Source organism: Lemur catta, chromosome 12, assembly GCF_020740605.2.
Source record: "Lemur catta isolate mLemCat1 chromosome 12, mLemCat1.pri, whole genome shotgun sequence".
NCBI lineage: Eukaryota > Metazoa > Chordata > Mammalia > Primates > Lemuridae > Lemur > Lemur catta.
The window spans coordinates 49,281,245-49,308,988 of NC_059139.1; the positions used below are offsets into that span (position 1 = coordinate 49,281,245).

The 27,744-nt window shown below is 42.0% G+C and overlaps 1 protein-coding gene across 2 annotated transcripts in view; it reads left to right on the forward strand.

Annotated features, from left to right (window-relative positions):
- The window catches only part of PDE8B (phosphodiesterase 8B), a 97,858-nt gene that overhangs the window by 12,691 nt on the left and 57,423 nt on the right, over window positions 1-27,744 (forward strand). For both annotated transcript variants that reach the window (XM_045566443.1, XM_045566444.1), the window contains 5 exons: window positions 5,313-5,503; window positions 8,715-8,774; window positions 11,110-11,167; window positions 16,237-16,325; window positions 24,639-24,717. In XM_045566443.1, coding sequence (XP_045422399.1) covers window positions 5,313-5,503; window positions 8,715-8,774; window positions 11,110-11,167; window positions 16,237-16,325; window positions 24,639-24,717 — 477 coding nt within the window. The remainder of the gene's footprint in view (window positions 1-5,312; window positions 5,504-8,714; window positions 8,775-11,109; window positions 11,168-16,236; window positions 16,326-24,638; window positions 24,718-27,744) is intronic.

Sequence of the window (27,744 nt, forward strand, 5' to 3'; positions counted from 1 at the left end):
TGTTTCAGATTGCAGTGACATCAGTGTTTTAACTATGAATAAATGCTGGAGTACAAACTTTGCTGCTGGCTCTCCAGTCCGCCGATCACTATGTAAATAATAAATGTGCAGCAGCATCAGTAACCCATCACTTTTTTAAAAAGTCTGTGTGGTTGGTCTCTGCCTGTCTGTCATTCTGCATAAGTGCAGACAGCAAAGCACGTAGTTGTGTTGCCTCCTGTCTGTCCGTGATAAACCCACATGACATAATATAAAAATAGATCATCTAAAGAAGGACTGAGCCAACAAAGATGAAAGTGCAGTGAAGAAATGAAAAGTGACAGTGCTGTAAGTGAAATGTGAATCAAAGGTAGGCGGAGGAGAAATAGCTGACTGTGGGAATGCCAGGCTGCTCCCTCGGAGAGATTCTGGACATGCTGGTGGATGCAAGCTTACCGACATAAATGAGGACAGTGCTTGTGATGAAAAGGGTGAAGATGTTATGGAGGAAGTGAGGCCAGCAAGAAAACTTCACACTAGTGGAAGGAACCCTGGGGATATTGCATGACATGGAAAACACTGAGGATAAAATGTTGGCAGCTGATTCCAACCTAGGAGTACGACAGTTCACAGAGGCAGAGAAAATATGCTCACTCCGTACCGTCATTTACGTGACTAGAAGAAGGTGGCAAGCACTGTTCACACTATTCTTGATGAGGTTTTTCAAAAGAAAGAAAATAGTTTAATCCTCAGTGTTTCTAATGCATTAGATTACAGTGTACTAAATAAATACTGGTTTTACATTTTTTCATTTCCCTATACATTTGTAACCAGCAATAAGAGAGTTTTCAGTATTTTGACAAAAATCTTTAAAGGTCACAGAATAGTCATAATTTTGGCATTGTTTGTTAAGATAGCTTTGCATGGTCATTTTTATAGTCTGGCTCTACCAGTGAGGGTTGCTGGTCATTGTGGTCTGGACCTGGACAAAAGCCAAGGTAGCTGAGCTCTGCTCCAGAAAGATGTTTCTTCATCGTTCCCGGCTTCAGCCTTGATCGTTTCTTCATCGTCTGCTCTTTTGCTGTGTTTACAACAGTACAGTGAGATTGATGTGGCAAAACTACTTCCTTCTGCTTGTTCCCCTGTGCCAGGGTTCCTGGCCGTGCTCTGTCTTTGGTCACAGCTTACTAGCGCATCTATTGTAATTATCTGCTTGCCTCACTCTCCCCGACTAGGGTCTTAGGGGCAGAGACTGGCCTGTGGCTATCTCTGGCATCTTTTTATTCCCAGTTCTTAACATCTTACACAATAAGTCATCAATAAATACTCTTTGAATGAATGTGGAGCATATTATTTAGAGCAAGCACAGGGATCAGTTTGCTTTTACTCTGTACAAATCAAGTTCAGTTATAGGCCACTAATGATTTTTTTTTCAGAAATATATTTTGCAAAATCATTTGTGTGAATCAGTCATGTATTAACTTCAGTGATCAATGAATGTTAACAAATGGCCATGTCTAACAAAGAAACTGTCAATACTGATATAGACTATTAAAGCTGAAGAAGGACTTTATTGCTTTACATTTTTTTGGTTGCAATTAACAGTTGCCTTATATTAAACACAAAAAGGTAGACTAATGAATAAGAAATATATTAGGAAGATAGTACAATTTTGGGATGTTTTTCCCCAGAATCCAAGGAAGTGTTCAAAAGCCATGGCTTGGGAAAGACATCAGTGGGCCATCTCTGAGCCCTTTGACAGTGCCACTTACAGTTCTTCCTTTAATATCTCTACTGTTTATGGGCCAAGGGTCCCAGTTCCCAGCCTCTGTGTCTCTCTGTTCAAATTCTACATTCCTAGAAACAGTATCATTAGCCCAACTATATAGCCTGGGAGATGGGGACAAAGAGTCCAATCCTGGTAACTTGGATCCACCACTTTCCTGGAGAAGATAAAATTTTCCTGAGCTAAAGCAGGTATTTTAAAAAGGTGATTACTACAGCGTTTCACTCTAAAATGTATATTTTTTATTCCCATAGGTTTTCACTTTACTTAGGAGTTGAATAATTGAAAAGTAGTCTTTCTAAATTAATTTTTATAAATGGGAAAGCATTCTACATACTATCCAAAGAAATCCTCCAGTGAGTGGTTTTATAATATAGGTATTTCATTTTTTCAATGTAGATTTTACTATTCAGGTGTGATAAGGCCAACAGTTCAGGGGACAATTGCCATTGAAAAAACAGTTACAGTTCTTAAGAGGAGGGGGTACACCCTGCCACATAGGGCCACGCGGTAGCGCCAGGGTCTGTGAGGAGGCAGAGGGAGGTGGGGAAACGTGGGCAAGAGCCTTTTCTATGGTTTCCATGGGAAGGATTGGGAGACGCAGGGTAAGCCGGTTTAGGATGGGCTAAATAATTTCAGGGGGGTGTGGGAGGGGGTTGTAGTTGTCTGGCACCTGGCCCTGGGGTGATTAGGGTAGGGGGCTTATAGCCCAGAGTGTAAGAGCCAAAGGAGGTGGTTGGGGCATAGGCTCTGGATTGGTTGGTTTGCATATGAAAGGTGTGAGCCCTGGAGAGTTACTTGCTATCTCTAGGAATTAGCTAACCCTGGGAGGGGCAGTCCTTCTGGTGTCAGCAAAGCCCCAGGTGGCAAAGCATCAGAAACGGAAAATAAAAAGCACAAGTAATACAACTTCCCACCTTCAATCAGTTTGTAAGTTTCTTTGTGAAATCAAGTTTTTAAGTCCTTCAAAGGGCTTGGGAAGCCTTACCATGTCACAGCCCTCTGCCGTGAACTTGACTTTCTCTCACCCTACTGGCCTCCCACCCTCCCTCAGGTCACACTGGCTCCCTTGCAGTGCCATGAACACATCAGCCACACAGCAGGGGCTTATGGCACTGTATCTGGAGTGCTTTTCCTTCAGACATCAACTGAGCTTTCGTTTCTGCTCCCTTCAGGCATTTGGTCACCTGTCTGCGTGAGGCCTACCCTAGCCTCCTGCTTACACCACTACCACACCCGCTCTGAGCCCTTACTCTGCGCTGCTGCTTTCTACATAGCACCCGCCACTTACTAACCTTCCATAGAATGTGCTTACTCAATGTGCCTGTTGTTTATTGTTTGTCCGTCTGCCACTACAGTGCAAGGACTCCTTATTTTGTTCATCAGCATACCCTAAGTAATTAAAAACAGTGTTTTTAAAAATTAGTGATAGCTGTAGCACTGTCCAACAGAAGAATAGAGTTGTGTTTTATTGTATTAGTCAAATATTGAGGCATCATGGTATCAAGGACATACACATTCTTAAGATTCTGATTTAGAGATCCATATTTCAGCCAGACAGATGAGAGACAAGTTTATTCACCTTTTCTGACTTCTAGGCTCTGGATATTGAGTTTCTCATGTTAACACCACTGCTACCCCAAGTGAAGGGCTGTTGACTTTTTGCACCAACCAGTTTATCCTACCTGATTTTTCTTATTGTGGCTCTCTTGTTAATGGTTTGGTTTGAAGGCTTTCTTTTCATTATCCAAATCCACACAGCTGTGCCCTTCACTTTTCCTGGGAGAGCCACCTCTCATTTCTTCCTAGAAGGAGTTCTGTGGCTGGAGATGTCAGGAGCATCCTGGGCTGAAGAGTGACAGTCTCTGGCCAGGGTAAGCCTTAACAAGCGTGGCAGCCTCAGGTGTTCCTGGCATGTGATTTTAAGCCACATGCTAAGAAGAAAATGTCAGAATCATACTGAAAAGTATATTATTTCTCTTCTGGAAACATGGCATTTGAGAAAACAAGAAATAATTCCAATAAAGTATAAAACAAACGGCATGTATGATACATTGAGGTATTTATTTACCTTAAGGAATTATTGGGGAAGTTTAGGTATGAAATGGTATTGTGGTTTTGTTCTTTTAAAAAAGAGTCTTTATCTTTCACAAAAGCACATGAATGAAATAAGATGTTTGGATTTGCCACAATCTAATACAAGAATTGGGAAAGTCAGTAGGGAAAGAGATGAACTCAAGATTGGCCAGAAGTTGGTTATTGCTGAAGCTGGGTGATGGGTACATGAGATTCATTATATCATTGTTTTGACTTTTCTGTATATTTCTAATTTTTAATTAATATGTTTCAAACGTAATGGTAATGGTTGAATAATTTGGCTTGTTTCTGATTTTAAATGAAACGCATTTGGTATTTCACCATGGCAAATGATATTGACTATTGGCTTAAAAGCTCTTCATGTTGAGAAACTACCCTTCTGTTCTCAATTGTTTAGAGCAGAAGTGGATGTGGAAGAATATTAAATGCTTTATCAATATCTTCAGATTATTATGGATTTTTCTTATTAGACCTATTGCTGGGAGGTAATCTATTAATAGTAAAGCCCTCTTGCATTTCTCAGAAAACCTCATAAGTAGTTTTTCTTTCACTCCTCAAATATTTACTAACCAGCTAGTGAGTGCCAGCCCAGTGATGGGCCCGGGAGGTACAGCCAGGAACGAGACGGGTGAGTCCTTGCTCTCCTGAAACTTAATTCTCTGGTGAGGAAGACAGACCATAAATAAATAAAGAAGCTCGAGTGGTGGCAAGGCTGTCTCTGGCTTTCGAGCTGGCAGAGAATCGGGCTCTTGAGCCCAAGGGATGATGAGGGGAAAGTTGCAGAAAGTATTGCCACCTTCTTTCCTGCGAGTGGGGCTGCTCCCCAGTGAGGCAAATAAAGGCGAATTTACCTCAGTGTCACTCCATCAGCTTCTCGTTTCATGATCATTCTTTCTAGATTCTGGCAAAGATGGGGTGTTAGAATTTGTTTTAGAGGCTGTTTTGAGTTCCCTACTCTCTTGTGTCTCTACAGGTATTTTAGTGCCAAGTTTAGAGAGGTGGCCTCCAGGGACTTCAAGGCAAATGTCATTTGCACTGGAACCAAATACATATACTGTATACGTGAGCCATAATCTAACCTGTGTTAATTATCCTGTTAATAATTTTATTGCTTATCTTACTTAAAAACAGAGCCAATTAGAAATTAAAAATACTTGTAATTGCAGTAAATAACAGCTACCACCGAAGTGACTGAGCACCTATCCTGTCCGTGCTCATTCAGTTCTCACAACTAGCTTATGTGGCACTTTTTTATCCCATCTCATGGCAGAGAAATTATAGGCCAAAGAGATAAAATAACTTGTTCAAAGACTGAGTAACTAACTGGAGGGGCTGGGATTTGAACTCAGGTGGTTTCCCTCCATTGGTGACCAGTATACCATAGGCCTGTTTGAATACAGTCTCTGAGGAGGAGGACTTCTATCAAGATGCTCTTTTCGTTGTGTTTCAGGTTTTGCTGATTTTTGCAAAGGAAGATAGTCAGAGTGATGGCTTCTGGTGGGCCTGTGACAGAGCTGGTTATAGATGCAATATTGCTCGGACTCCGGAGTCAGCCCTTGAATGCTTTCTTGATAAGCATCATGAAATTATTGTCATCGATCACAGACAAACTCGGAACTTCGATGCAGAAGCAGTGTGCAGGTACCTTCCCTAATTTAATATGCTTAGTAGATGTTTACTTAACAGCCTAAAATGAGCTTCATTTATAGATGTTTTTAGTTCTATCTGGAATACTTCTAAAACGTGTTAATGTTCCTAAGTAATCTATACAGATTTCTATGGCGAAAGCTATAGCTCCTTCCTATGGATTTTTCTCTCCTCTCCCATTTTTCCACATTTGAATTGCACTAAATTTAGAGGTGTGAGCTAGGCTCCCCTGAAAACTTCAGGGTATTCCCCCCACCCTGTGCATTGCTCATAAGAAAAAAAAAACATTAAAATTCACACAGTTCTCATTACACAGATATGGTTTGGATTTAAACCAGCTATTTTAATCTTCATTATTCTATCCCAAAATGAACATCAGAAATGTGTGAAATATAAATTTTCTTCTGCCTGACACAGATGGGTGGATCCCATAGCAGGCTTCCCAGTCACGGAGCGAAGGCAGCCACTTTGCAGCGGCAGAAAACCTTCCAGGGGCCCAAACCCCTGGCTTGTTTACAGAAATGCTTGCGCTCTGGGGAGGAAGCACAGGCCTGTTCATAAATAAATGCACAGTCATGAGAGTTAGCTCTGGATGAACTGATTCATTTAGCAGAAGTGGAATGCTTTGAAGCTAGACAGGAAGAGGTCACTAATTAAATGCTAGACCAGGACAGAGTCCAATTGCATGGGGAGCTGGAATTTTCTTGAGTATTAGTAAGTGAAATGGAAGGTGGGGAAATGGTTTCTGAGAACCTTTGGTACCCTGACAGGAAATTAATGGATTAAGAGAAGTTTCTTATCATCGGCATCACTCTGCTAGTCATTAATGATTTTCAGTTTCCCAAAGAAGAATTTTTCTGAAGTACCTGTATTTAAAATATTTTAATGGTCTCAAATAACCTCATATTTCTGAATGAAAATATTTTCCTATTTAACAATGTATATAAATATACATATAAAATATTTAGATGCTATTTTTGGTATGAAGAAATATTTTTTAAATGATTTTCAGGGTAGAATTGGATCCTGTATAACTAAGTATGTCTGATTTTTCTTGGCCTTCACTTACTTTTTCTTACATGGGTTTGTAGTAGAAATACCACAGTCCTTTGTGCATACATGGAATGAGTTAAGACAAGCTTTAGTTGTACAGAAAAAATGAATAGGAAGAAATCTTTTACTTCAAGCAAAGGCCCAGTTTAGCAGATAAGCTTTATGTTCTTCTTTGAACATAAAGAGATAGAATTTTGTTTCCTAACAAACGTACTTCTCTCTTAGCTGCAGGGAAAAACAAAGGGATGGCTGTGGTTCAGAAGGCAGGCGTGTGCACCTGGCAGTGTGTTTGCTGACCGCTGCTGGTCACGTTGAGGGTGGCCAGGTTCTGAGTGCTTGACTGCCAGCACACATGCCCTAGGGAGAGGCGTGGGGGACACACTCCTGGCAGATGTGAATTCTTTATTGTCATCTGTGGCCCTAGACCCCTGGCCTTTGAGCAAGGGATGGATTTAAGCCTAACATGTGTCCTCGGACCCCAGCCCACCTGCCCCCAGGTCCCCCTGAGTCCCCTCCTTTGGAGGGTTGAGAGGGAAGAGGCAGGCAGCAGAAACCAACCCAAAAGACAGAGGCCAATCCTGAAGGAAACCGAGGGAGAGCGTGCCCCGGCCCAGTTACGCTCATGACATGCCTGAAGCTCCGGAGTCACCCCTTAGAACGCAGCCCAGCAGTCTGTCCTGCTGCCTCACTGAGGTGGGAGCGGCTGAGGGAAGATGAGAAGTTCTTAATAGTGTGTCCCTAGAGACCAGAGCATGTCGCTGAAATATGGTGTCTCTTCCTCATTAGGTGCTAACCGGTGTTTCTGCTGAATATTAGGAGGCTGCTAAGTGTAAAATACTAATAAGAGTAGCTTCACCTTAGCAGGACCTGCCCTGTGGAGTGGCTAGATGGGAAGTGGCCTGTGCCAGCATGAGAGGGGTGTTGACTTGCCCCCACCCCCAACCCTGCACCACGAATTGCAGCATTCTCTCCCAAGGACCTGCTCTTTCACTTGTCGTTTATTCACAACCTCACTTCCCAGAAATATGGCAGCCGATCACTGTGAGTCTTCCGCCCCCATAGAGTGAGGTCTCGAGGAATAGGACATTTTTGAGAAAAGTCAGGAAATTCTGAAGTTGAAAAGGGTGAAGCAGCTTGAGTCGGGGCTGTCCCTAGGGGAGCAGTAGTGCAAACAGGTTAAAATGGAGAGGAGCAGAAATGTCCATAGCTAGAGAGAAAAACAAACACATGTTTCACAAATTTCTCAGGAGTGATTCTGTTTTTGGAGATGGTGTTTCCCTTCCAAGGGAGCTCAGAATACGCAGAGGCCAGACCAAGGGAATAGATCAAAACAAGCATGCGGGTTTGCACCGCGCTGCAAGTGTGCGGCCCTTTATTGATGCTCGTTCAATTGACGACCCCCGACCAGGTTAGTCCAGAATCAGCTGCAGCACAGCCCCTCTCCTGAGAAGATTCATAGCCCTCAACATTCTCTATCCTTCTGTGTTCTTATCCTGTTTAATTCCTAGGGAATAAATTTACAGTATACAGGTGGTTCTAGTACAACAAACATCATTAGACAGTGACAGTCACCGTATTGCAACATTTCTCATCCCCAGCTGATGATCAAGTTGTTTAAAGTATTCAAGCACAAACAACTACAAGTGAAGAATTTGGGTGGCTCTTTGTACTATCTTTAATAGGTTTTAACCTGCATTTGTACATCCAGCTGCCTGCAAGTGTTTTTATTATAAGGTCAACTTTCTGAACTACCTACTATTTTAAAAGGAAAAAGATCCAACCTGATTAGCTCCCCCAGGTATAAACTGATAAGAGGCGGCTTGTAGAACTGCCAATTTTTTTGCAGAGTGGAATTTCAATTTAAAAAAAACATGGAATTTAAGTGGAATTTGCCAATTTTTGAAGTGGAAAATTGGCAGGTCTGGCCTGTTGGATCATTGCCTAGGAGTTAAAAAATTTTTTTTTTTTTTTAAATGAAGAGATTGTCCTAATCCACAAGGGCATCTTTCTTTGTTGTCTTCCATGTGTTTTGAGACCTTTTCTTTAGAGAAAGATTTGATTTTGTGCCATTTTCAATGTGAAGAAGTTCCACATTCATTTTATGTAACAAAGCCCAGATCACCTTCTTTGACTTGGAGTCTTCTCGTTGCAGGTCAATCCGGGCCACAAATCCCTCGGAGCACACGGTGATCCTCGCGGTGGTTTCCCAAGCGTAAGCTCACCTCCCCTCCTGGCTGCAAGTAGTACTGTTCATTCGGAAACATTTGTCTGATATGATCCAGTTTTTGAGCTAGCAAAGCAAGGGGCATGTCTTGAACGTCAACTTTAGATCTTGCTTTGGGGTTTTTTTTTTCACAAGTTCCTGGAAATATTTAGGTTTTTTCTCTCTGTCATATATAATCGCTGTTAGCACATACTCACACACCTCGGGGGAAAAAAAGTTTGCTCATCATCTGCCAGAAATGAATGGAAAATTTGAGGAGGAAGAGGTCTGGAGAGAACATTGTTCCAGTTTATCTTTTTTCTTTGAAGCAAAGAGATGGGCTATGCTTGTTTTTCATTTAAGAAAAAACAAATTTTCTTCATGTTCAAGCATGAGAACAAAGAGGTGCTAAATCCACTACAAGAAAAGGTTTGTGAAGTTGCTGTTGGGACTGTCACATGGCCAGAAGCAGGACAGTAATAGGTTTATGCCAGTGTTGGAAGGTGAAGAAGAGGGACTGGGCTGTGGGTACAGTGAGACTGCGGGACGAGAAACGGCCAGCACTTAAAATGAGGGAGCCCGCAGGAAGAAAAGTCGTTTGTACACGCTGCAGTGGTGGGAATCTCAGCAAGCAGCAAAATTTGTTGTAGTCACTTAATGGCTGTCATTAGCTTCAGAGAGAATAAGACCTTAATTAGTGCCCAGGACCTGTTGGACTCGGCCTCATTGTGGCATTTGGCACAGATTCTGTGATGAAGGAGCCGATAGGCCGTGAATTCAGACAAGAGAGCGCAGGGCTCCCCCTAGGCCAACCTGGCCACGGGAGACTTGAAATACTTCAGTCCAAAGCCACTCGGGTACTGTAGAAGGTCATGGCTACAAAATCTCACCCTTACGAAAGACTCCTCTTCACGGGCTAGTGCTGGAGTCTCTTCTTAGGAGCTGTGTCTCTTTGCTTTGACACCTACCATGGGCTGTGGTCCAAAGAAAGTGAAGAAATTGTCCCCACTGGTTCCTTACACCTTGCCATCCTGGTGGCTGATAAGATCCCAGGGGAATGAGAGAGGGGAACTGAGATGGGAAATCAGCCTCTTTCGACCCTCTTTCTCACGGTCATGTTCTGCACTCTCAGATCTGAACAGGGTCTTGCAGTCTTGCACGTGGATACCAGAAATGCACCAGGCCACATGGCATTTTTCCCAAGCCTGGCTTACTCTGTGGGCCCAAGAAAAAACACTTTTTATTCCTACTCATATAGCAACAATGTTTACTAGTCCTTGACAAATAATGCTTTACTATGACTTTTTTGTTAGGATTTTCACCTGTTTTATTCTGTTTTTCATTATAAAATATTGTATATAGAGAGAGCAATAATAAATGAGTGCCTATGTCTGTGTCACCCAGCTTAAGAAATAGAACATTATTAGTGCCTTTGGAACCCTTTTCGTCTCCCCCTGTGCCCCCCACTTACCATTGAGAGAAGGTAGAACCTTGCGTTCCCGAGGGAAAGAGGGAGTAGGTCAGACAGCTTTTCCCTGCAGGGCAGGAATCAGCCACGGTAATGCCACAGCTGAGCACTGGGTTTCTCTTCCTGTTTCTGTCTGCATTCCCGCCCAATCCCTTCTCTTCTGTTTTTCCTGCCTGCTTTTCAGGGTGTGTACCCTCTATTACTTGCTGGCTGTCTCAGGACACCGTTTCCCTCAACAGTGACAGTGTCTTCATGACAAGCCGACCCCCACCCCCACCTTGTACTCAGACTGAAGTCCTGACACCCAACTGTAGGCTCACTACAGGAACTCCCTTGTGAAATGAGTGACAAGTACCAATTTTTGTTTTCTCCTCTTCCCTTCTGACTCTGCATTCCTGCTGACACTTTCCATTTGGCTGTGGGATCCTGTAGCCTGTAATGCCATTGTCTTCCTCACACTCAGAGTTGCACCCGGCCAATTCTTGGTTGGGAGTTACACTTCCAGAAGGTTTGGGGGCAGCACAGGGGCCAGTGGTCTCAGGATTAGCAGTGCACCTCTTGTGTCCCTTTATGGGACTGCTCCCATACATTTGCCCCAACCCCAAAGGGCACCCCAGAGTTGGAGAGGGCCACTCATGCACCAGAGTGACACTTGCAGACACACTGCCGGAGTTTTTCCATTTTTGTTCTTTTTGCGTCTGTCAGGCAGAGGTGGGGTGTGTCCCTGAAGGCAGGTGTGCCCTGGGGGGCACGTGCTGGTCAGGCAGCCCCTCGTAGAGCTAACACTGCATGGCCTCATTGCTCTCTCTCCGTGTTTCAGTGTGAGGAGTCCTGGTTTGTATCTGCTGAGTGACCACATTTTCTGCTTTGCTGCAGATCGGATGACCACGAAGAGGCCTCAGTCCTTCCTCTCCTCCACGCAGGCTTCAACAGGGTACGTACCAGACGAGCCGGCCCCTCTCTCGGGTGCAGGCACCTGACCCCTGACTCTCCCACAGCAGCTGAGCAAAACAGCCACAGAAAACTGTTGAGGGAATCCGCCCCAGGACTGCTAGGAAAAGGACGGAACTGTGTTCTCATGGGAGAGTAGCAAGCAACTGCTAGTCAAGCTTTTTGCCTTTGTCTCCCTGGGTTTTCTCCATATATCTTAGCAACAGATGTGTGATGACATGAAAACACATCTTATTAAATCAGATCAAAATTCTGTAGTCCCAAAGTAATCTAATTTAAATAAGTTCAGTCAATTAGACTTAATATGCGTGTGATTATGTACAGATAAGTCCACCAAACTGGCACCCAGGACTCTGTTCACCAGGGCTGGCCAGAGCTTACACCCTAGGGACAGGCCCATGGTGACAGTGGCATCCTGTGAACGCCTGGCTTAAACCATTAACATCAGCAAAGGGAAATTCTCTGAGTGACAACTACACGAAGAACACTGATAAGCAACTTGAAGATTAAGATTGATTACTCTAAAGAAACATACTAACAAACTAAATAACTAGGCTTAGCTAGTATCTCAAGGTCTTTTGATAAGAGCAATCTGACTCTCAAATAGGTGGTGTGATATATTCCTTCAAAAATACGGTAGTGTCTGTGCCTTGCCTTGTGAACTGTGAATATTCCATCGAACGTGTTAAGTAATGGTGCTTTGCTACCCTGGGCTTAAAAAAATATATTCGTCTTGGGTATAGACCACAGAGAAGTAGAAAGCACCTTTGTGCTGCAGTCGTTTTGTGCTTTGGTGCCTCAGTGTGGAAGGAGCGGTGCTGCAGGAAAGATTCCAGGTAGTGTCGTGGTTCACAGCGTGTAACAGAAATGAATGTTGCTGGCTAGCGATATTCCTCACTCTCCTAACACCTTCCTCTCCTCTGTCTGTCTCTTCTCACTGAGGTTGCCATTTGGTTCTGAAAGCTATTCTTGTGTGCTGAGTCTTAATGACAATGCATAAGACAATGCTTCTGTGTTTTGGAATGGAGAGTTGCAAAAGGAAAGTTGGCAAAGAAGCTGTGTGGCTGAGACTTGTTTTCTTTACTCATTCATTTTCTAAGAAATAACTCTAAAATATGTGCAGTCTTCATAGATCTCGGTGTGATATTGACCACCCATCTTCCACCCCAGTGCTGTCCTTTTCAAGTCTGAGTCAGGACCTCTTGGAGTGTGAGGATGTGTAGGGTTTCCTCATTACCCAGGGGATGATTGGAGCATGACTATGACACACCGTAGCTTTTGGCAATTAGGACCCATATAAGTGCTGTTGAGTTTCCTTTTGGAATTCTGCTTTGAGTTCAGTGATCCTGCCTCTAGTTGATTTAGAGATTGGTGTCATTTGAAGTGATAGCATCTTGTCTGGAGGGCTTTGAGATTGCACATTTGCTCACAGAAAAGCCTGGGAGAAACAGCACTCTTTGGGTGCAAATGCTATTTAAGAAAATCTAACAAAAGTTCCACTATTTCTTTCTTACGCATTTTGCAGCCTGTTCCTACTGCTCTGGAAGATTTTGTTTCCCTCTGTCCAGATATGTTACTGAGTTGTGCAGTCAGCCACAGGGAATAAAACCCTTGGTGGGGGCATGAGGAACAGTCCCTGTCAGGAACCACCTGGTGTTCTGATCGAGGCCGTTTACCAGTTAGGTCAGGGTGCCCCTATAGCTGGGGTTCTTTCCCAGGGAGGTGCACTGCACCTACGACAGCTTTCCCTGAGTTACTGTGGCACACCGTCAGCTAAGGCTGATCTCCAGGTGTCTGTTCTCCTTTTTTGGACAAAATCTTGTCTTTGGCAACTCTCCACCCAAGCACCTTTCTAAATATGCCAGTTATTCTTGCCTTCCATGAGGTGTTTCCCATCTCCGAGTTGTTTTGATTGTATTAAATCATCTGCTGAAACGCAGCCCTGTGTTGCTAGCTCATTGGCCAGCCCTTCGGTCTATGGTCCCTGAGAGGGGATCCAGGAACAAATGTGCCCTCAGATATCCCACAACAACTCCCCTTGAAGCCTTTGGGGTTCCACGTAAGTGGCCGACTGTATTGATGCTCAGTCCACGCAGAGCCTCTTAGAAACCAGCATCTTAGCAAAGGATAGTTGCAGCTGTTCTTCTATCAACTCTATGTGCCTCTTTTTCTATTTGAAATGATGCTTATTCAATTCAACAAGTGTTATGGAGCTCTGACCACGTGCAGTGCAATGTTCCGGGCACGCCCAGGGCACAACTATAGGATGCGGTTCTCCCTGGAGAGGCGTCTTGTGGAGTAGGAAGTGGGGAGCTATGATTTATTATTTGTCAGGCCTGGTTCCCGATGATTTGCTTAATCTTCCTCTACATATGAGGGATTCAGTATTTTCTCCATTTTTGCAGAGGAGGAAACAAGCTCCAAACAACTGAATAGCTTGCCAGAGCTCACACTCATGATAAAGTCAAGAGATAAATGCATGCTGTCTAACTCCAAACCCCATATTGAGTCCACTAAAGAGTATTTCCCAAACTGTTTGACAGGACACTAGCGTTGCAAATGCTCGTAATAGGTGTTCCATGAGAAAGGGCTTCTGTGGTCAAATAAATGTGGGGAATCAGTGAAGACTTGGTTCCTCTTCCTCTCACCCCTGAGCATCCACAGTGCACATGAGCAGTGCTGCACATTAGCATATTGAACGCTCTGAGAAGTCCTGTAGGAAGGAAACCTGCTAACTTTGTTGGTCCCAATATTTTCAAAACTTATTTTATCACAGAGTTGTTTTTTATGTCTTTTCAAAGGTGACAACCTTCAGAGCTCTGTTATTGGCTGATATATAGTTTTTACCCATCTAAAAGCTCAAGTTGAACCTAACTGTGTTTATCTTTAGTTTGTAAATCAAAGAGAAAGTATTTTCCTTTTGTGTATGTTTTTGACTTTCCCTCTTTCCTTAGCCCTTCTCAGCTTCCACATGAAACAGTGGAAGCCCAGGGAAAGCCAAGGAGAAGCCTTCCACTCCTGATGTGTGGAAGAGTGTGTGTGTGTGTGTGTGTGTGTGTGTGTGTGTGTGTGTGTGTGTATTTGTAAGATAGGAAGGGGAAAGGGATGGACTCTTTCTCTAACTTGCTTGCAGGAAACCTAAAAAGTATATTTTCCAGCAGGGCCTGGTATTCTCCTTCTATACCTGTCTAGCTATCTGAAAGGCAAAAGAATGTGATGGATAGTTTGGAATACTCTGAAATTCTGGTTATCTTTGTACTTAATCATTGGCCAGATACGTGCTTAAAACAATTTGTATAATGTATATATTTTTTATAAATTAAAATGTAAGACATTTCTCCTTTCCTTAGTAGAATTATCCTGAAATGTATTTGCTTACTATTTTTTTTACTTGCTATTTTTTTTTTCTGATTTTTATCATTTCTCAAGAATTGACATGTCCATGTAAAGGAAGTACTCGATTTCTTTTATATCCTACACTGAATAATATAGGATATATAAGAAATGTAAAACAAATTACTTTGGGATCGTTAGTGAAAAAGATCCTCCTTTCCTTGAAGTGTGGGGCTAGAGCGGCTCACACCTAGTGTAAGCGGGTGCTTAATGGTTCTTTGAGGAATGACGACATGTGTTGCATTTTCTTCGCCTTTATCATCTGCTTATCTATCTGTTCATTCATCTGCTAAGTTTTTAAAATACAGGAAAGCCTTTTTAAAACTGAGATGAAACTAAAATTAACCATTTTAAAGTGAACAATTCAGTGACATTTAGTGTATTCACAATGTTGTACAACCACCATCTCTGTCTAGTTCTAAAACATTTTTATCATCCCCAAATGGAAACCATGTTCCCCTTAAGCATTCACTCCTCATCCTTCTCCCCCTGCCCTGGCAACCACCAGTCTGCATTCCGGCTCTGTCAAATGACCTATTCTAGATATTTCATATAAGTGGAATCATATAACATGGGCTTATTTGTGTCTAGATTCTTTCACTTAATATTTTTTTGAGATTCATACATGTTGTCAGTATTTCATTCCTGTTTTATGTCTGAATGATACTTCATTGTATGTACACACTGTGATACAATCTGTTTTCCATTCATCTGTTGATGGGCATTTGGGCTGTTTGTACCTTTTGGTTATTGTGAATAATACTGCCATGAGCATATATGTACAAATACTTGTTTGAGTACTTTTTTTCAGTTATTTTGGGTGTATGCTTAGGAGTAGAATTGCCGGGTCATATGGTAATTCTATGTTTAATGTTTTGAGGAACCCCCAAACTTTTTTCCCCAGTGACTAAGCCATTTTACATTCCCACCAGCAGTGTACAATCATTCCAATTCTCCACATCCTCACCAACACTTATTTTCCTTTTCAAAGAAATTATAGACATCCTAGTGGATGTGAATTGGCATCTCAGTGTGCTTTGGTTTGCATTTCCTTAATGACTGATGATGTAGAGCATCTTTTCCTGGGCTTGTTGGCCGTTTGCATATTTTCTTTGGGTAAATATCTGTTCACGTCCTTTGCCTATTTTTTAATCAGGTTGTTCATCTTTTGTTGTTGAGTTCACTGAGTTTTAATATCTGTCACATGTAGAGCTTTGCATTTGGCACTAAGAAAATTAGAAAGGAAGCAAAGAGCAGCCTCTCCCTTCAAAAGAGGTCACTGATAGTGAGGTGCACACTGAGTATGTTGAATGTTGGGTTTTAGATTATTTTTATTAGTGCAATATAAAGCAAAAATGTTTCAGTAATTAATATGGTTGGGCAGGCATTCTGTACCCTTGAGTATTCATAATGAAGTTTATCCCACCTTTGTTATGAAGGGAGTTGAGTGTACAGTATCACCTGCTCTGTTGTTTCTCATACATCTAAAAACAAGCATTTTGAACACCTTGACAACTGTTCTATTTCATCTCGTGTTACTTACTAGCTGTCTTATATAACAGAGTTACCTGGGGGTAGGAACAACTGTGAAGTTTCTCTATTTGACTCTCTAAGAAGTAACTATATATGTCTCATGTATTATCTTTGCTTTCTTTTCAGAGATTTATGGAGAATAGCAGCATAATTGCTTGCTATAATGAACTCATTCAAATAGAACATGGGGAAGTTCGCTCACAGTTCAAATTACGGTACGTAGCAAAACAAGGCGGTACCACAAGGTTAGCAATTCTTCAGAGCATCTTATCTGTTAACAGGCTGATGTTCACAGGTCCATAGCTGAATCCCAGGGATATGGAAACTTTTAAAAAGGTGATGGCAGCTGGTAAACAGCAGTATCTAAACTGGGGGGGGGGGGGCTTAATATAATGAAATAAATTGGAAGCATTTCTTCTTTTGGCAGTATTTTCCACCATTTACAATGTTTTAAAATTATAACCTAGGAAAATGTTTATTTTTTGCACAATTAGATTAAGACTAGCCTTTAAGGATTACTTTCTACTTTTTTTTTAATTTCAGCATATTATGGGGGTACAAAAGTTTAGGTTATGTATATTTCCCATCCCCCCCCCACCCCCCCGAGTCAGAGCTTCAAGCATGTCCATTCCCCAGACAGTGTGCATCGCACTCATTATATAGGTATACACCTGTCCCCTCCCCCCCCACATCTGCCCGACACCCAATTGGTGTTATTCCCAAATGTGCACTTAGGTGATGATCAGGGAAATCAATTTGCTGGTGAGTACATGTGGTGCTTGTTTTTCCATTCTTGGGATACTTCACTTAGTAGAATGGGTTCCAGCTCTATCCAGGAGAACATAAGAGATTCTATATCACCATTATTTCTTATAGCTGAGTAATACTCCATGGTATACTACATTTTACTAATCCACTCATGTATTGATGGGCATTTGGGTTGTTTCCACATCTTTGCAATTGTGAATTGTGCTGCTATAAACATTCTAGTGCAGATGTCTTTTTTATAGAATGTCTTTTTCCTTTGGGTAGATGCCCAGTAATGGGATTGCTGGATCAAATGGTAGTTCTACTTTTAGCTCTTTGAGGTATCTGCATATTACTTTCCATAGAATCTGTACTAGTTTGCAGTCCCACCAGCAGTGTATGAGTGTTCCTATCTCTCCGCATCCACACCAACATTTATCATTTTGGGACTTTTTGATAAAAGCCATTCTCACTGGAGTTAAGTGATACCTCATTGTGGTTTGGATTTGCATTTCTCTGATGATTAGAGATATTGAGCATTTTTTCATATGTTAATTGGCCATTAGTCTGTCTTCTTTTGAAAAGTGTCTTTTCATGTCCTTTGCCCAGTGTTTAATGGGATTGTTAGATTTTTTTTCTTGCTGATTTTCCTGAGTTCTATATAGATTCTACTTATCAGTCCTCTGTTATTTTTATTCTTTCTTGTCCCCTTTCATCCCCTCTCCCCCACCTGGCCTCTGGTAACCACCAATCTATCCTCTATCTTCATGATCCACTTTTTTTTAGCTCCCACATATGAGTGAGAACATGTGATATTTTTCTTTCTGTGCTTGACTTAGGTTCTCCTTTCTCCACATCCTCACCAGCATTTGTTTTGCCTGTCTTTTTGATATAGCCATTTTAATTGTGGTAAGATGATATCTCATTTTTATAGTTTTGATTTGCATTGCTCTGATGATTAGTGATATTGAGCATTTTTTCATATACATGTTGGCCATTTGTATGTCTTCTTTTGGGAAATGTCTACTCAGATCTTTTCCCATTTTTAAATTGGATAATTTGGGGGGTTTTGCTGTTGAGTTGTTTGAGCTCCTTATGTATTCTGATTGTTAATCCCTTGTGAGATGGACAGTTTGCAAATGTTTTTCTCCCATTCTGTGGGTTGTCTCTTTGCTTTGTTGATTGTTTCATTTGTTGTGCCTAAGCATTTCAGCTTGAAAGCATAAGTAAATTAATCCCTTGGTTTCTTTTTATCCATATGTTTATTAGCTTCAGAGAACTCAATAGAATTTTTCTAGAAAACCACATTGCCTTTACTTCAGTAATTTGTGCTTTTAATTGTAAGTTAATTGTTATTATTCCCTGGGGTCTCTACTGTTTTTATTTTTATTTTTATTTTTTTGAGACAGAGTCTCGCTTTGTTGCCCAGGCTAGAGTGAGTGCTGTGGCGTCAGCCTAGCTCACAGCAACCTCAAACTCCTGGGCTTAAGCGATCCTACTGCCTCAGCCTCCCAAGTAGCTGAGACACAGGCATGCGCCACCATGCCCGGCTAATTTTTTCTATATATATTTTTAGTTAGCCAGATAATTGCTTTCTATTTTTAGTAGAGACGAGGTCTCGCTCTTGCTCAGGCTGGTCTCCAACTCCTGACCTCGAGTGATCCACCCACCTCGGCCTCCCAGAATGCTAGGATTACAGGCGTGAGCCACCGCGCCCAGCCTACTGTTTTTAATTAGGATGAAAAGACTTAGTACTTTTATTTTAGATGTTTTTGTAATAAATAGAATTGGGAAGAGAGGGATTTCATTGTGGTTTAATTTTTTAACTGTGTATTATCTACACTAAAAAATGAACAGCACAACACCTTACTGCTTTGATAGGCAACTCCCTCATTTTATTTTAAATAAATGCTTCTCTTTTCGTAGACAACATTAAATGTGATGGCATGTGTTAGATGCCAGGAGGTGCCCTGGCACAGATTCGTGGTGCACATGGGGCATCAGGGGACTATCGCAGGGACGTTAGGAGCGCTTTGTCCATGGTGAACATGACATAGAGCTAGAGTGCTGAAGACTTCTCAAGGTCTCATCAGATTCAGAACTTTGCAAGTTTCTAAGTACTTGTCACTATATAAATACTATAACTTCTCACCCCTCACTACCTAGAACAAGTTGAGGAAGTTGGACCCATTACTCAGGTCATAATGAAAAGGCTCAAGTTCTTAACACAAATCAGTGTGAAGTTGGCGAATGGACTTGACCCAGGAAGGCAGAGGTTCCAGGAAGAAAGGTTTGCCTGGCATGTGGACTCTTACCTTCTACACCAGCTTAAGCTCTTGCTTTTTGGTGGGCTTTGCCTCAACCTTATTCAAGTTCTCTGCCTGTGTGTGTGTGTGCGTGTGCGAGTGTGCACATGTACACACTCACAGGTGTGTATGCACATGATTTGAATCACCCCTGATATACACATCTGGGCCCAGTAGATGAGAGGACAATGACCCATACCATGGCCTCCTCCAGCTCCTTAGGGCATTCAAGGACATCTAGAGCACCTACCTGTACCCCGAGTCAGGCAAGCAACTCTGTCATTTGTTGCAGACTGGGAAAATGAGGCTCTTTATTATACAATGCCAGAATAATTATAGTCTAATTACATAATACTTTTCCCTACAATTCCGCCCCCAGCTGCAGCTAAATATGTAGCATTACTGTCATTCTGCAAGGACAGTCTGTGCTGCAGCATGATGTCAAATGTTGAAGGTGGACACCTTGGTCCAGGTCTTCATGGCTGGTGACTATATTTACTTAACCAAGAAACAAAAAGGATCATCTGATCTGATCAAACAAAAGATGTGGTCTAATTTTAAGATTCCATTATAACTTCTAGAGATGTGAGAACTAAATCACATTTCTGTTGAATAGAAGAATTCATGAAATGGAGAGTACCTAGGTCTGGGCTAAATGATGACCATTTATCTCTTTCAATGTTATATATTATGCCTCTTTGTCATGGAAAGATCTACTTTATCTAAAAAAAAGCTAATGATTTAACTACTTCATAGGAGTTTAAGCTGATCATTTATACTAACACAGTAGCAGCTATTGTTTGAATCATTAGTCAGTCTAGAAGTTACACCCAAATCATCGTGTTTATTTCATTCCACGTCTTAAGACAGTAGCAATTCTCAAGTTTTGAAAGAATCAAAGTTTCTGCTGGGTAAAACTCTGTATTCTGTGGAACACTACATCTCTCCGTAGTAACAGACATTTGTAGAGCACTTTACCCTCCCGTGGGCTCTGTGCAACAGCCATTGTGTTCAGGAGTGGAAACTGAGCTGTGAAGGCTTAAAAATAACTAGTCCCTGCTGCACCATTGTCCAGGAACAAGTGCCCAAAAGTGGCAAGTCCACGATCCCCTTGTCTTGTCCACTCCCTCTTTCCCACTCATCCCAGACCCCTGCTGGGATATGGACTTGTGTTCAGAATCTCCTCCCTACCAGCCACAACCTTGCCCAGTCCTACCCTCGTTCCAGGCAGCCTATGGGTGTGTGTGTGTGTCTGTGTGTGTCTGTCGGTCTGTCGGTTTTGTTTCGGTAGAGTCTAGATAGAGCACCTTTGGAAGGGATACAGGCGATGGTGGAACCCAGCCACCCCAGCCACAATTGACAGAGGAAGACACTGAGAGCCCTCACGGCCACTCAGCGTGTTGGTGCAGTGCTGGGGTAGAATCCAGGCGTCCTGCTTTTCAGTCTGGTGCTCTTTCCATCCCATGAGAGCACGGTGTTATTTGTAGACTTCATACCTGGGACCCTGTAATACTTGCTTTTTCCCTCTGGGTCTTTTAGGAAGGTGCAGGGGAAATGGTCACATTGCCCATACATCATGGGTTTCTGCACCTACGTTACTTTTCCCTTGTGTTTCTTTTCCCAACTTTCCAACTTTGTAACCTGAAGGATAAAAAATAAGGACATCTGAGACAGAGTTATATGGTTCCCCAAAACAGAAAATTAATAAAACTAAGGTTCTTCTGCCTGAAGAGTATGAATAATTAATACAAGCAATTAAGTTCCACGACTCTAGGAACATAACTCAAATTGATTACCTAATTTTGCTGGCCATTTATTTAAATCGAACCATCAACCAAAAGAGGTTGAAAGCCCAAATAAACATTGCAGTCCAATAGTGTTCATCATGAGGAATAATATGCTGCTCCTACTAATATTCTTTCAGTTCAACTGTTGGTAAGAATTTGCTTTGCCTATTGGGCATTGTTCTTATTGAAGATTTTGTACTTTGTCAATATTCATAAAATGAATGTTTAATAGATAAATGTTGGAGGTAGTGCCTAAGATCTTGTATTAAGGCAACCTCTTGAATTGACAAAAATTAGAATACTCTGAAGTACCTATTTATATACTTAGTTGACACATACAGGTACTTTAGAGAAAATAGTTAGGCAAGAAAGGAATTTATCATTTAACAAAATGTGTTAATTAGAGCTTAATTATCCAGCTCTCAAAGTTAACAAATTAGCCCAGATGGAGTGTGTTTCTCCAGCTGTAACTTCTGAAAGATAGTTGCTGCCTGGGGAACGCTTTCCTATTGTTCTAAGCCCAGTTCTGGACCAGGTACCTGGAAAATACTTCTGATAAGACTAGTTCTGCTAGGCAGTGCATTAATGACTTTAGTAACAGTTTTAAGGTCTTCATTTAGTCTTTTTTCTTATTTTAAAGGATTATGATTACAAAAGCAGTGATGGCAATAGGGCAGTATACAGTTCAAATTGGGCAGACTGAAGCAGTGTGGCTAAGAAAATGTGCTGCACTGCTAAGGAATTTCAGTTAGGTTGATACTCTCCTCTGCTCTGCGAATCCCTATCATGATTACTGGCCTTACTTACCCTCACACACTGATGTCTTCATCTCTGCAGCTGTAGGAAGGCCATGCCTTAGTGGGCTAAAATACTTCATCTGCGTGCATGCCTTTCTACTGTTGAAATATAGTTCTTGGTTTGACATTTCAGGCATGCTCATGAGAAAAGATAGGTTATGATTCTTCCTTTTTTTTTCACCAAAGGCTTTTGAAAGCCTTAGAGAATAAAGAAATATTGCTCTGTAATCTTGCAAGTCATAACACGTATCATGTGTTGAATTCTTATATTGTCCCAAGCACTTTGAGAAATTCCTCACATAAATCATCTGTTTTGATTCTTATAAAAACCTGTGAAATACATATTATCCCATTTTATAGAAGAGGAAACTGAGGGCCAGTGAAGACAAAAAGTTGCCCAAGGTCCCTTAACTGGAAAAACGCAGAGCCAGATTTCACCAGTTCTTGCTGCCTTCGTCCCTATAAACAGATCGAAATGGGGTGACAAAGTTAGACTGCCTTTATGAGTGGGGAAAATAACATTTTAAGAGTTTGTTTTATAAGAAGAATCATCAGTTCAGTAAATCAACGTTTTCCTTTTTTCTTTTTGTAACGTGTGAGAAAGCTTCCATTGGGATTCTTTAAACAGTCAGTATAAATAACAAAGCTCTAGCTACATACTTGCCGTGTTTGATAGTAAATAACTTACTGTATTTGGAGGTGCTCTAGATTTGAAGTTAGTTAAAATTATAAGCAAGAAAATAAGAGTCAGATTCCAAATATTCCAGATACACAGATCACTAAGAAAAGAACCCCCTGGAGGGCATCATAGGTACAGTGAACTAGGGAAGGGGGATTCTGCCATGTTCGACTTTCATCATGAGAATGGGAATGGTTAGAAGCAAAGTAAAATCATAAAAGTAAGAAAGGAGAAAAAAATGTTTCTGTGTCTGTTGCAAAAGACCAGAATACCTCAGATCCAATTTGGGTTTAGTTAGGTTCTTCTGGCTGATGGGGACTTGACATCCCCATGACCACAACTGTGAATGAAACAGAACTTCATTGAGGGAGAACACATGGGACTTGTAAGACAGTCTCCTCTGCATCTTGTTCTCTCATGCTAGTGTTAACGTTTCATTCAGCTCACATGTAGTCCATTCCACGATCCGTGAAGATGTTGCTGAATTACAGTTCTTCTTTTCATATCATATACTCAGAAATACATGCTGTTGTTTATGCGTTTAGTTGGAAACACTTTTTTTCAAGACATACTAATAACTGTCTTAGTATGTTAGGGCTGGTAAAACAAAATATAGTCATGCATCGCTTAACAACAAGGATACATTGTGAGAAATTTGTCGTTAGGTGATTATGTCATGGTGTGAACGTTATAGAGTGTACTTACACAGCCTAGATGGTATAGCCTACTACACACCTAAGTTATATGGTGTAGCCTATTGCTCCTAGGCTGCAAACCTGTACAGCATGTTACTGTAGTGAATACTGTAGGCAATCACAACACCACATAAGTATTTGTATATCTAAACATAGAAAAGGTAGAGTAAAATTACAGTATAAAAGATATAAAAAAAAAATGGTATACCTGTATAGGGCACTTACCATGAATGGAGCTTGCGGGACTGGAAGTTGCCCTGGGTGAGTCAGTGAGAGAGTGGCGAGTGCCTGTGAAGGCCGTACACTCATGTAGACTTTATGAACACTGTAGACTTAGGCTACATTAAATTTATAAACAAATTTTTTCTTTCTTCAATGATAAATTAGCTTACTGTAATTTTTTACTTTATAAAACTTTTTAATTTTTTTTAACTTTTGACTCTTACAATAATACTTAGCTTAAAACACAGCTAATATTTTCTTTTTTTGTGTCCTTATTCTATAAGCATTATCCTATTTTTAAATGTTTAATATTTTTTACTTCTTAAATTTTTTTGTTAAACGCTAAGTCGCAAACACACACATTAGCCTAGGCCTACATAGGGTCAGGATCATCAATATCACTGTCTTCCACCTCCACATCTTGTCCCACTGGAAGGTCTTCAGGGGCAGTAACATTCATGGACCTGTCATCTCCTATGATAACAATGCCTTCTTCTGGAATACCTTCTAAAGGACCTGCCTGAGGCCGTTTTACAATTAACTTTTTTTTATAAGTAGGAGGAGTAAACTCTAAAATAACAAAAAAGTATAGTATAGCAAATACATAAATCAGTAACATAGTTTGTTACCATTATCAAGTATTATATACTGTAAATAATTATATATGCTATTCTTTTATACTAGTGGCAGCACAGTAAGTTTGTTTACACCAGCATCACCACAAACATGTGAGCAGTATGTTACACTATGACGTCACCAGGCAATAGGAATCTTTCAGTTCCATTATAATCTTACGGGACCTCCTCCATTGTATATGGGGTCCATCATTGCTGAAACATCATTATGTGGCTCATTACTGTACCCTGACCTGAGTAATTTATAAACAACAGACATTTATTGCTCACAATTCTAGAAGCTGAGAAATCCAAGATCAAGGTCCTAGCAGGTTCTGTGACTGGTGAGGGCCTCCTGTTCCTCACCTTCTGTGTCCTTATGAGGCAGAAGGGCCAAGGGAGCTCACTTGAGGCTCTTCAATAAAGGCACTGATCCCATTCGTGAGAGTGGAGACCTCATGACTTAGGCACTTCCCCAAAGCCCTACCTCTTAATACTATCACAGTGGGTACTAGATTCCAACAAATGAATTTTGGGGAGACACCAATATTCAGACCATAGCAGTAACAAAAAGTGCATAGTTTTAATGAATCCCGTATCTGTTTACTGTGTTAAATATTAACAGATGAAATGAGAATGGTTTTTATAGAAAAACTAACATCAATGTTTTGCAACTTTCAGGGCCTGTAATTCCGTGTTTACAGCATTAGACCACTGTCACGAAGCTATAGAAATAACAAGTGATGACCACGTGATTCAGGTATGAACGGAAAAACACTTTATATCATTAGACATCAAATAGAACCTGTCAGGTTTGAGCCACACTTTTTTCAAGTACTTTTCCATAAGTCTCGTATCAGCACATTTTCTTAAGGAGAAGGGGAAATCAAACTGTGCAAAGAATACTGATAGACTTCAATAACGAATGAAAAATTATTACTTCAGATGATAACCTGTGATTTCTTTGACAGAGATGGAGTAAATTATTTGGACCATCTGTAAGGACACTATTTATGAAGAAGTAAATCAGAATTTTTGAGTAAATGCTTATGGGAACAGAATATTTTCCAAGATAACTCATTTATTTGCCTGCAATTGGTATTCTAATTATAAAGCACTTTTATATCAATGTCATTTTCTTAAGGAAATGTGTATAGTAGACAAGCCTTTGTTGAAAATGGGTGTTCTTATGATAGTTGTTGGAAAGTAAGATGTCTGTATTTTAAAAATACCCTGAAATGTAGACTTTCCTCTAGCGGGTACTGGCCTGCCTGCGGTTGGTTTGTGGGTGACGTGGGGTGTGAGGAGCACTGCTGTCATCAGTACAGCACCAAAGACAGGAGGCAACACACAGTGAACCCCACGACAGCAGCCTCGCATTTGTCTTCTCTGAACCCCCCCCCCCCCCCCCCCCCCCCCCGCTCGGTGCACACACAGACACACCCTGCTCTCAGACCAGATCAGTGACCTCAGTTGCCCACCATGCCTGGGCCATGTCGTCGGCACTTTTGTTAGGTTACCTCATTTCCATTCCATAAGGCTGCAAAAGGGCCATAACCGCCCTGTGGTACAGATGAAGGAACCGAGGCCTGGCAAGGTCATGCAACTTGCCCAAGGGAAACCCCAATAATAAGTATTGGAACCAAAATATGCAGCCATGTCTTCAAAGCCTTCCTACCAGGTTTCCTGTTTGGCTGTGTTCTTAGAAGGTGTTTTTCTGGCTGCCCCTTGAGATGGATCTGAAGCCTTGCTCATGTGGCTGGCTGTCGCCGGCCCACCTGCCCACAAGGCTGCCTCCCGGACCGCAGGGAGAGCCAGACGTGTTTCTGTCACAGACCAAGCGCAGAGCCCTCATCACCCCACGTAGACCCAGACTCGAGCAGTCACTTCTGTTCCTGAAGCATATGTGCTTTGCACCTCCTGCTTTACGGTGGGCAGCTGGGTTGTGGTTTCAGTGCTGAGGAGAAGGGGCTCCCTGCCCTCCACCTGCCTTCTCCACCTGTAAGCTAACAGAAGCCCCCTCAAATGGGACACTGAGTTCCTCGTTCTACAGGTAGCATTTGGTGGTTAGAAAACCTGTATCCCTGGGAGATGGTGTCGCATTATGGTATGAAACAGGGTGTGAGGCCAGTAGGTGGCTGTAAGGAGGAGATGAAGGGAAGCTGGAAGGTCACTGCATTGAAAGGGAAACTTGGATTCTGAAATAAACCTTTACAGGTTTTTTTCTTAGGGAACCTCTTCCTGCTCCTTTTAAAAATGTACCAGCAAACTGTCATATAAAATTAAAAACAAGAGGGAGAAGAAAGAAGTCAAATAGAGGATGTTATGTGGAAAGGGGATACTAAAATTACCTTCGTGCTGTAGATGTTGAGGACGGGTCACATGGATGGGATGTTTCCATACATGTTCTCACTTGTGCCAGCGTCCTCAGGGCCCTCCAACTGAATAGTTAGTGCCTCTTTATGAGTTCAGATCTCCAGAGGTCAGGTAGCAGCACTTAAAATTTAGAAACAATCTCTGTCTTTCTCTCTGTCTGTCTCTCTCTTTCCTTCCCTTCCTCTATGCCTCCATCTATCTAAACTATCTATGTATATAGACAGATACTTTGCTTTAAAACACTTATATGGTACTTACATGTGCCAGGCCCAATTGTCAGCATTTTATACATACTCATTTATTTCTTAAAATAATCCCATGAGCCACAGATCACTATTGTACTCATTTTGCAGACAAGGAAACTGAGGACCAGGGAAGTTAAGTAATTTGTCCATGGTTATATAGCTAGTACTTGACAGAGCTAAGATTTGAACTTGACCACCTTGGCTCCAGAGTCCACGTCCTGGAGTACCCGCTGTATTCTGAGGTTATGGGAGCCCTGGCGTGAAAGAAGGGCCATAACTCCTACCCATATTTACAGCCTAATGGGCAAGGCAGAATGAACACTTAGGAAAAGGGATGAGACTATAGACAACAAATAATGAAAGCAATACATTCTCTGATATTTTCTGTTCATCCATCAGATATCTATTAAACAGCACAAAGTATCCAAAGGTAAATCCCAAATAGGCTTTGCCCTTGAGGATTTTAATGTCTAATGGGAGAGAGAGAGAAACAAACATTTAAATTCAGTGTACTAAGTCCCTAGAAGTCTGCACCGGGGTCAGTGGCAGCTCTGAGGAGTGGCACCGACTCAGACTGCTCGGGGGGTGGAGGGAGGAGGTCAAGGAAGGTTTCCTGGAAGAGGAGAGGGATAAATTGGAGATGTCGAGGCGGGGGCGGGGGGGGGGGGAGGACATTCTACACAGAGAGAGCGTATGAGAAAGGCCCAGAGATGAGGAGACGTGCAGCTGGCTCAGCAGCCTGCGGGGCTGGGCCAGGGAGTACGGGGCTGGCCTGGTGAACGGGGGCCACTGTGTGCGTGATGCCCGCCCTGCCCGGGGAGGGCACTGACTGCCGCATGTCAGTGATGGGGCCGGGAGGGTGTCTGAAGATCCGTAAAGTCAATGTCACAGCCCCCTCCTTTTCAGCCACCTCCAAAAGGCCAATGGCCAGAGCATCCTCCCAATCCTTTCAACTCATGGGGTTAATCGTGTTAATAGAGGCTATGTCCCCAAGGGAACAGCTCCCCAAGTGTCCCTGCGTCACCCAGTTCATGACTGTTGTCATCACAGTCCAGAGCAAGAGTGACTGCAGTTGGTAAGGACATCTCTGAAGCAGCAGATGAATGTAAATTATGCCCAAAGAAATCCGTGACCCAGATGCAGTATGCTCACATTTTCCCCACGTT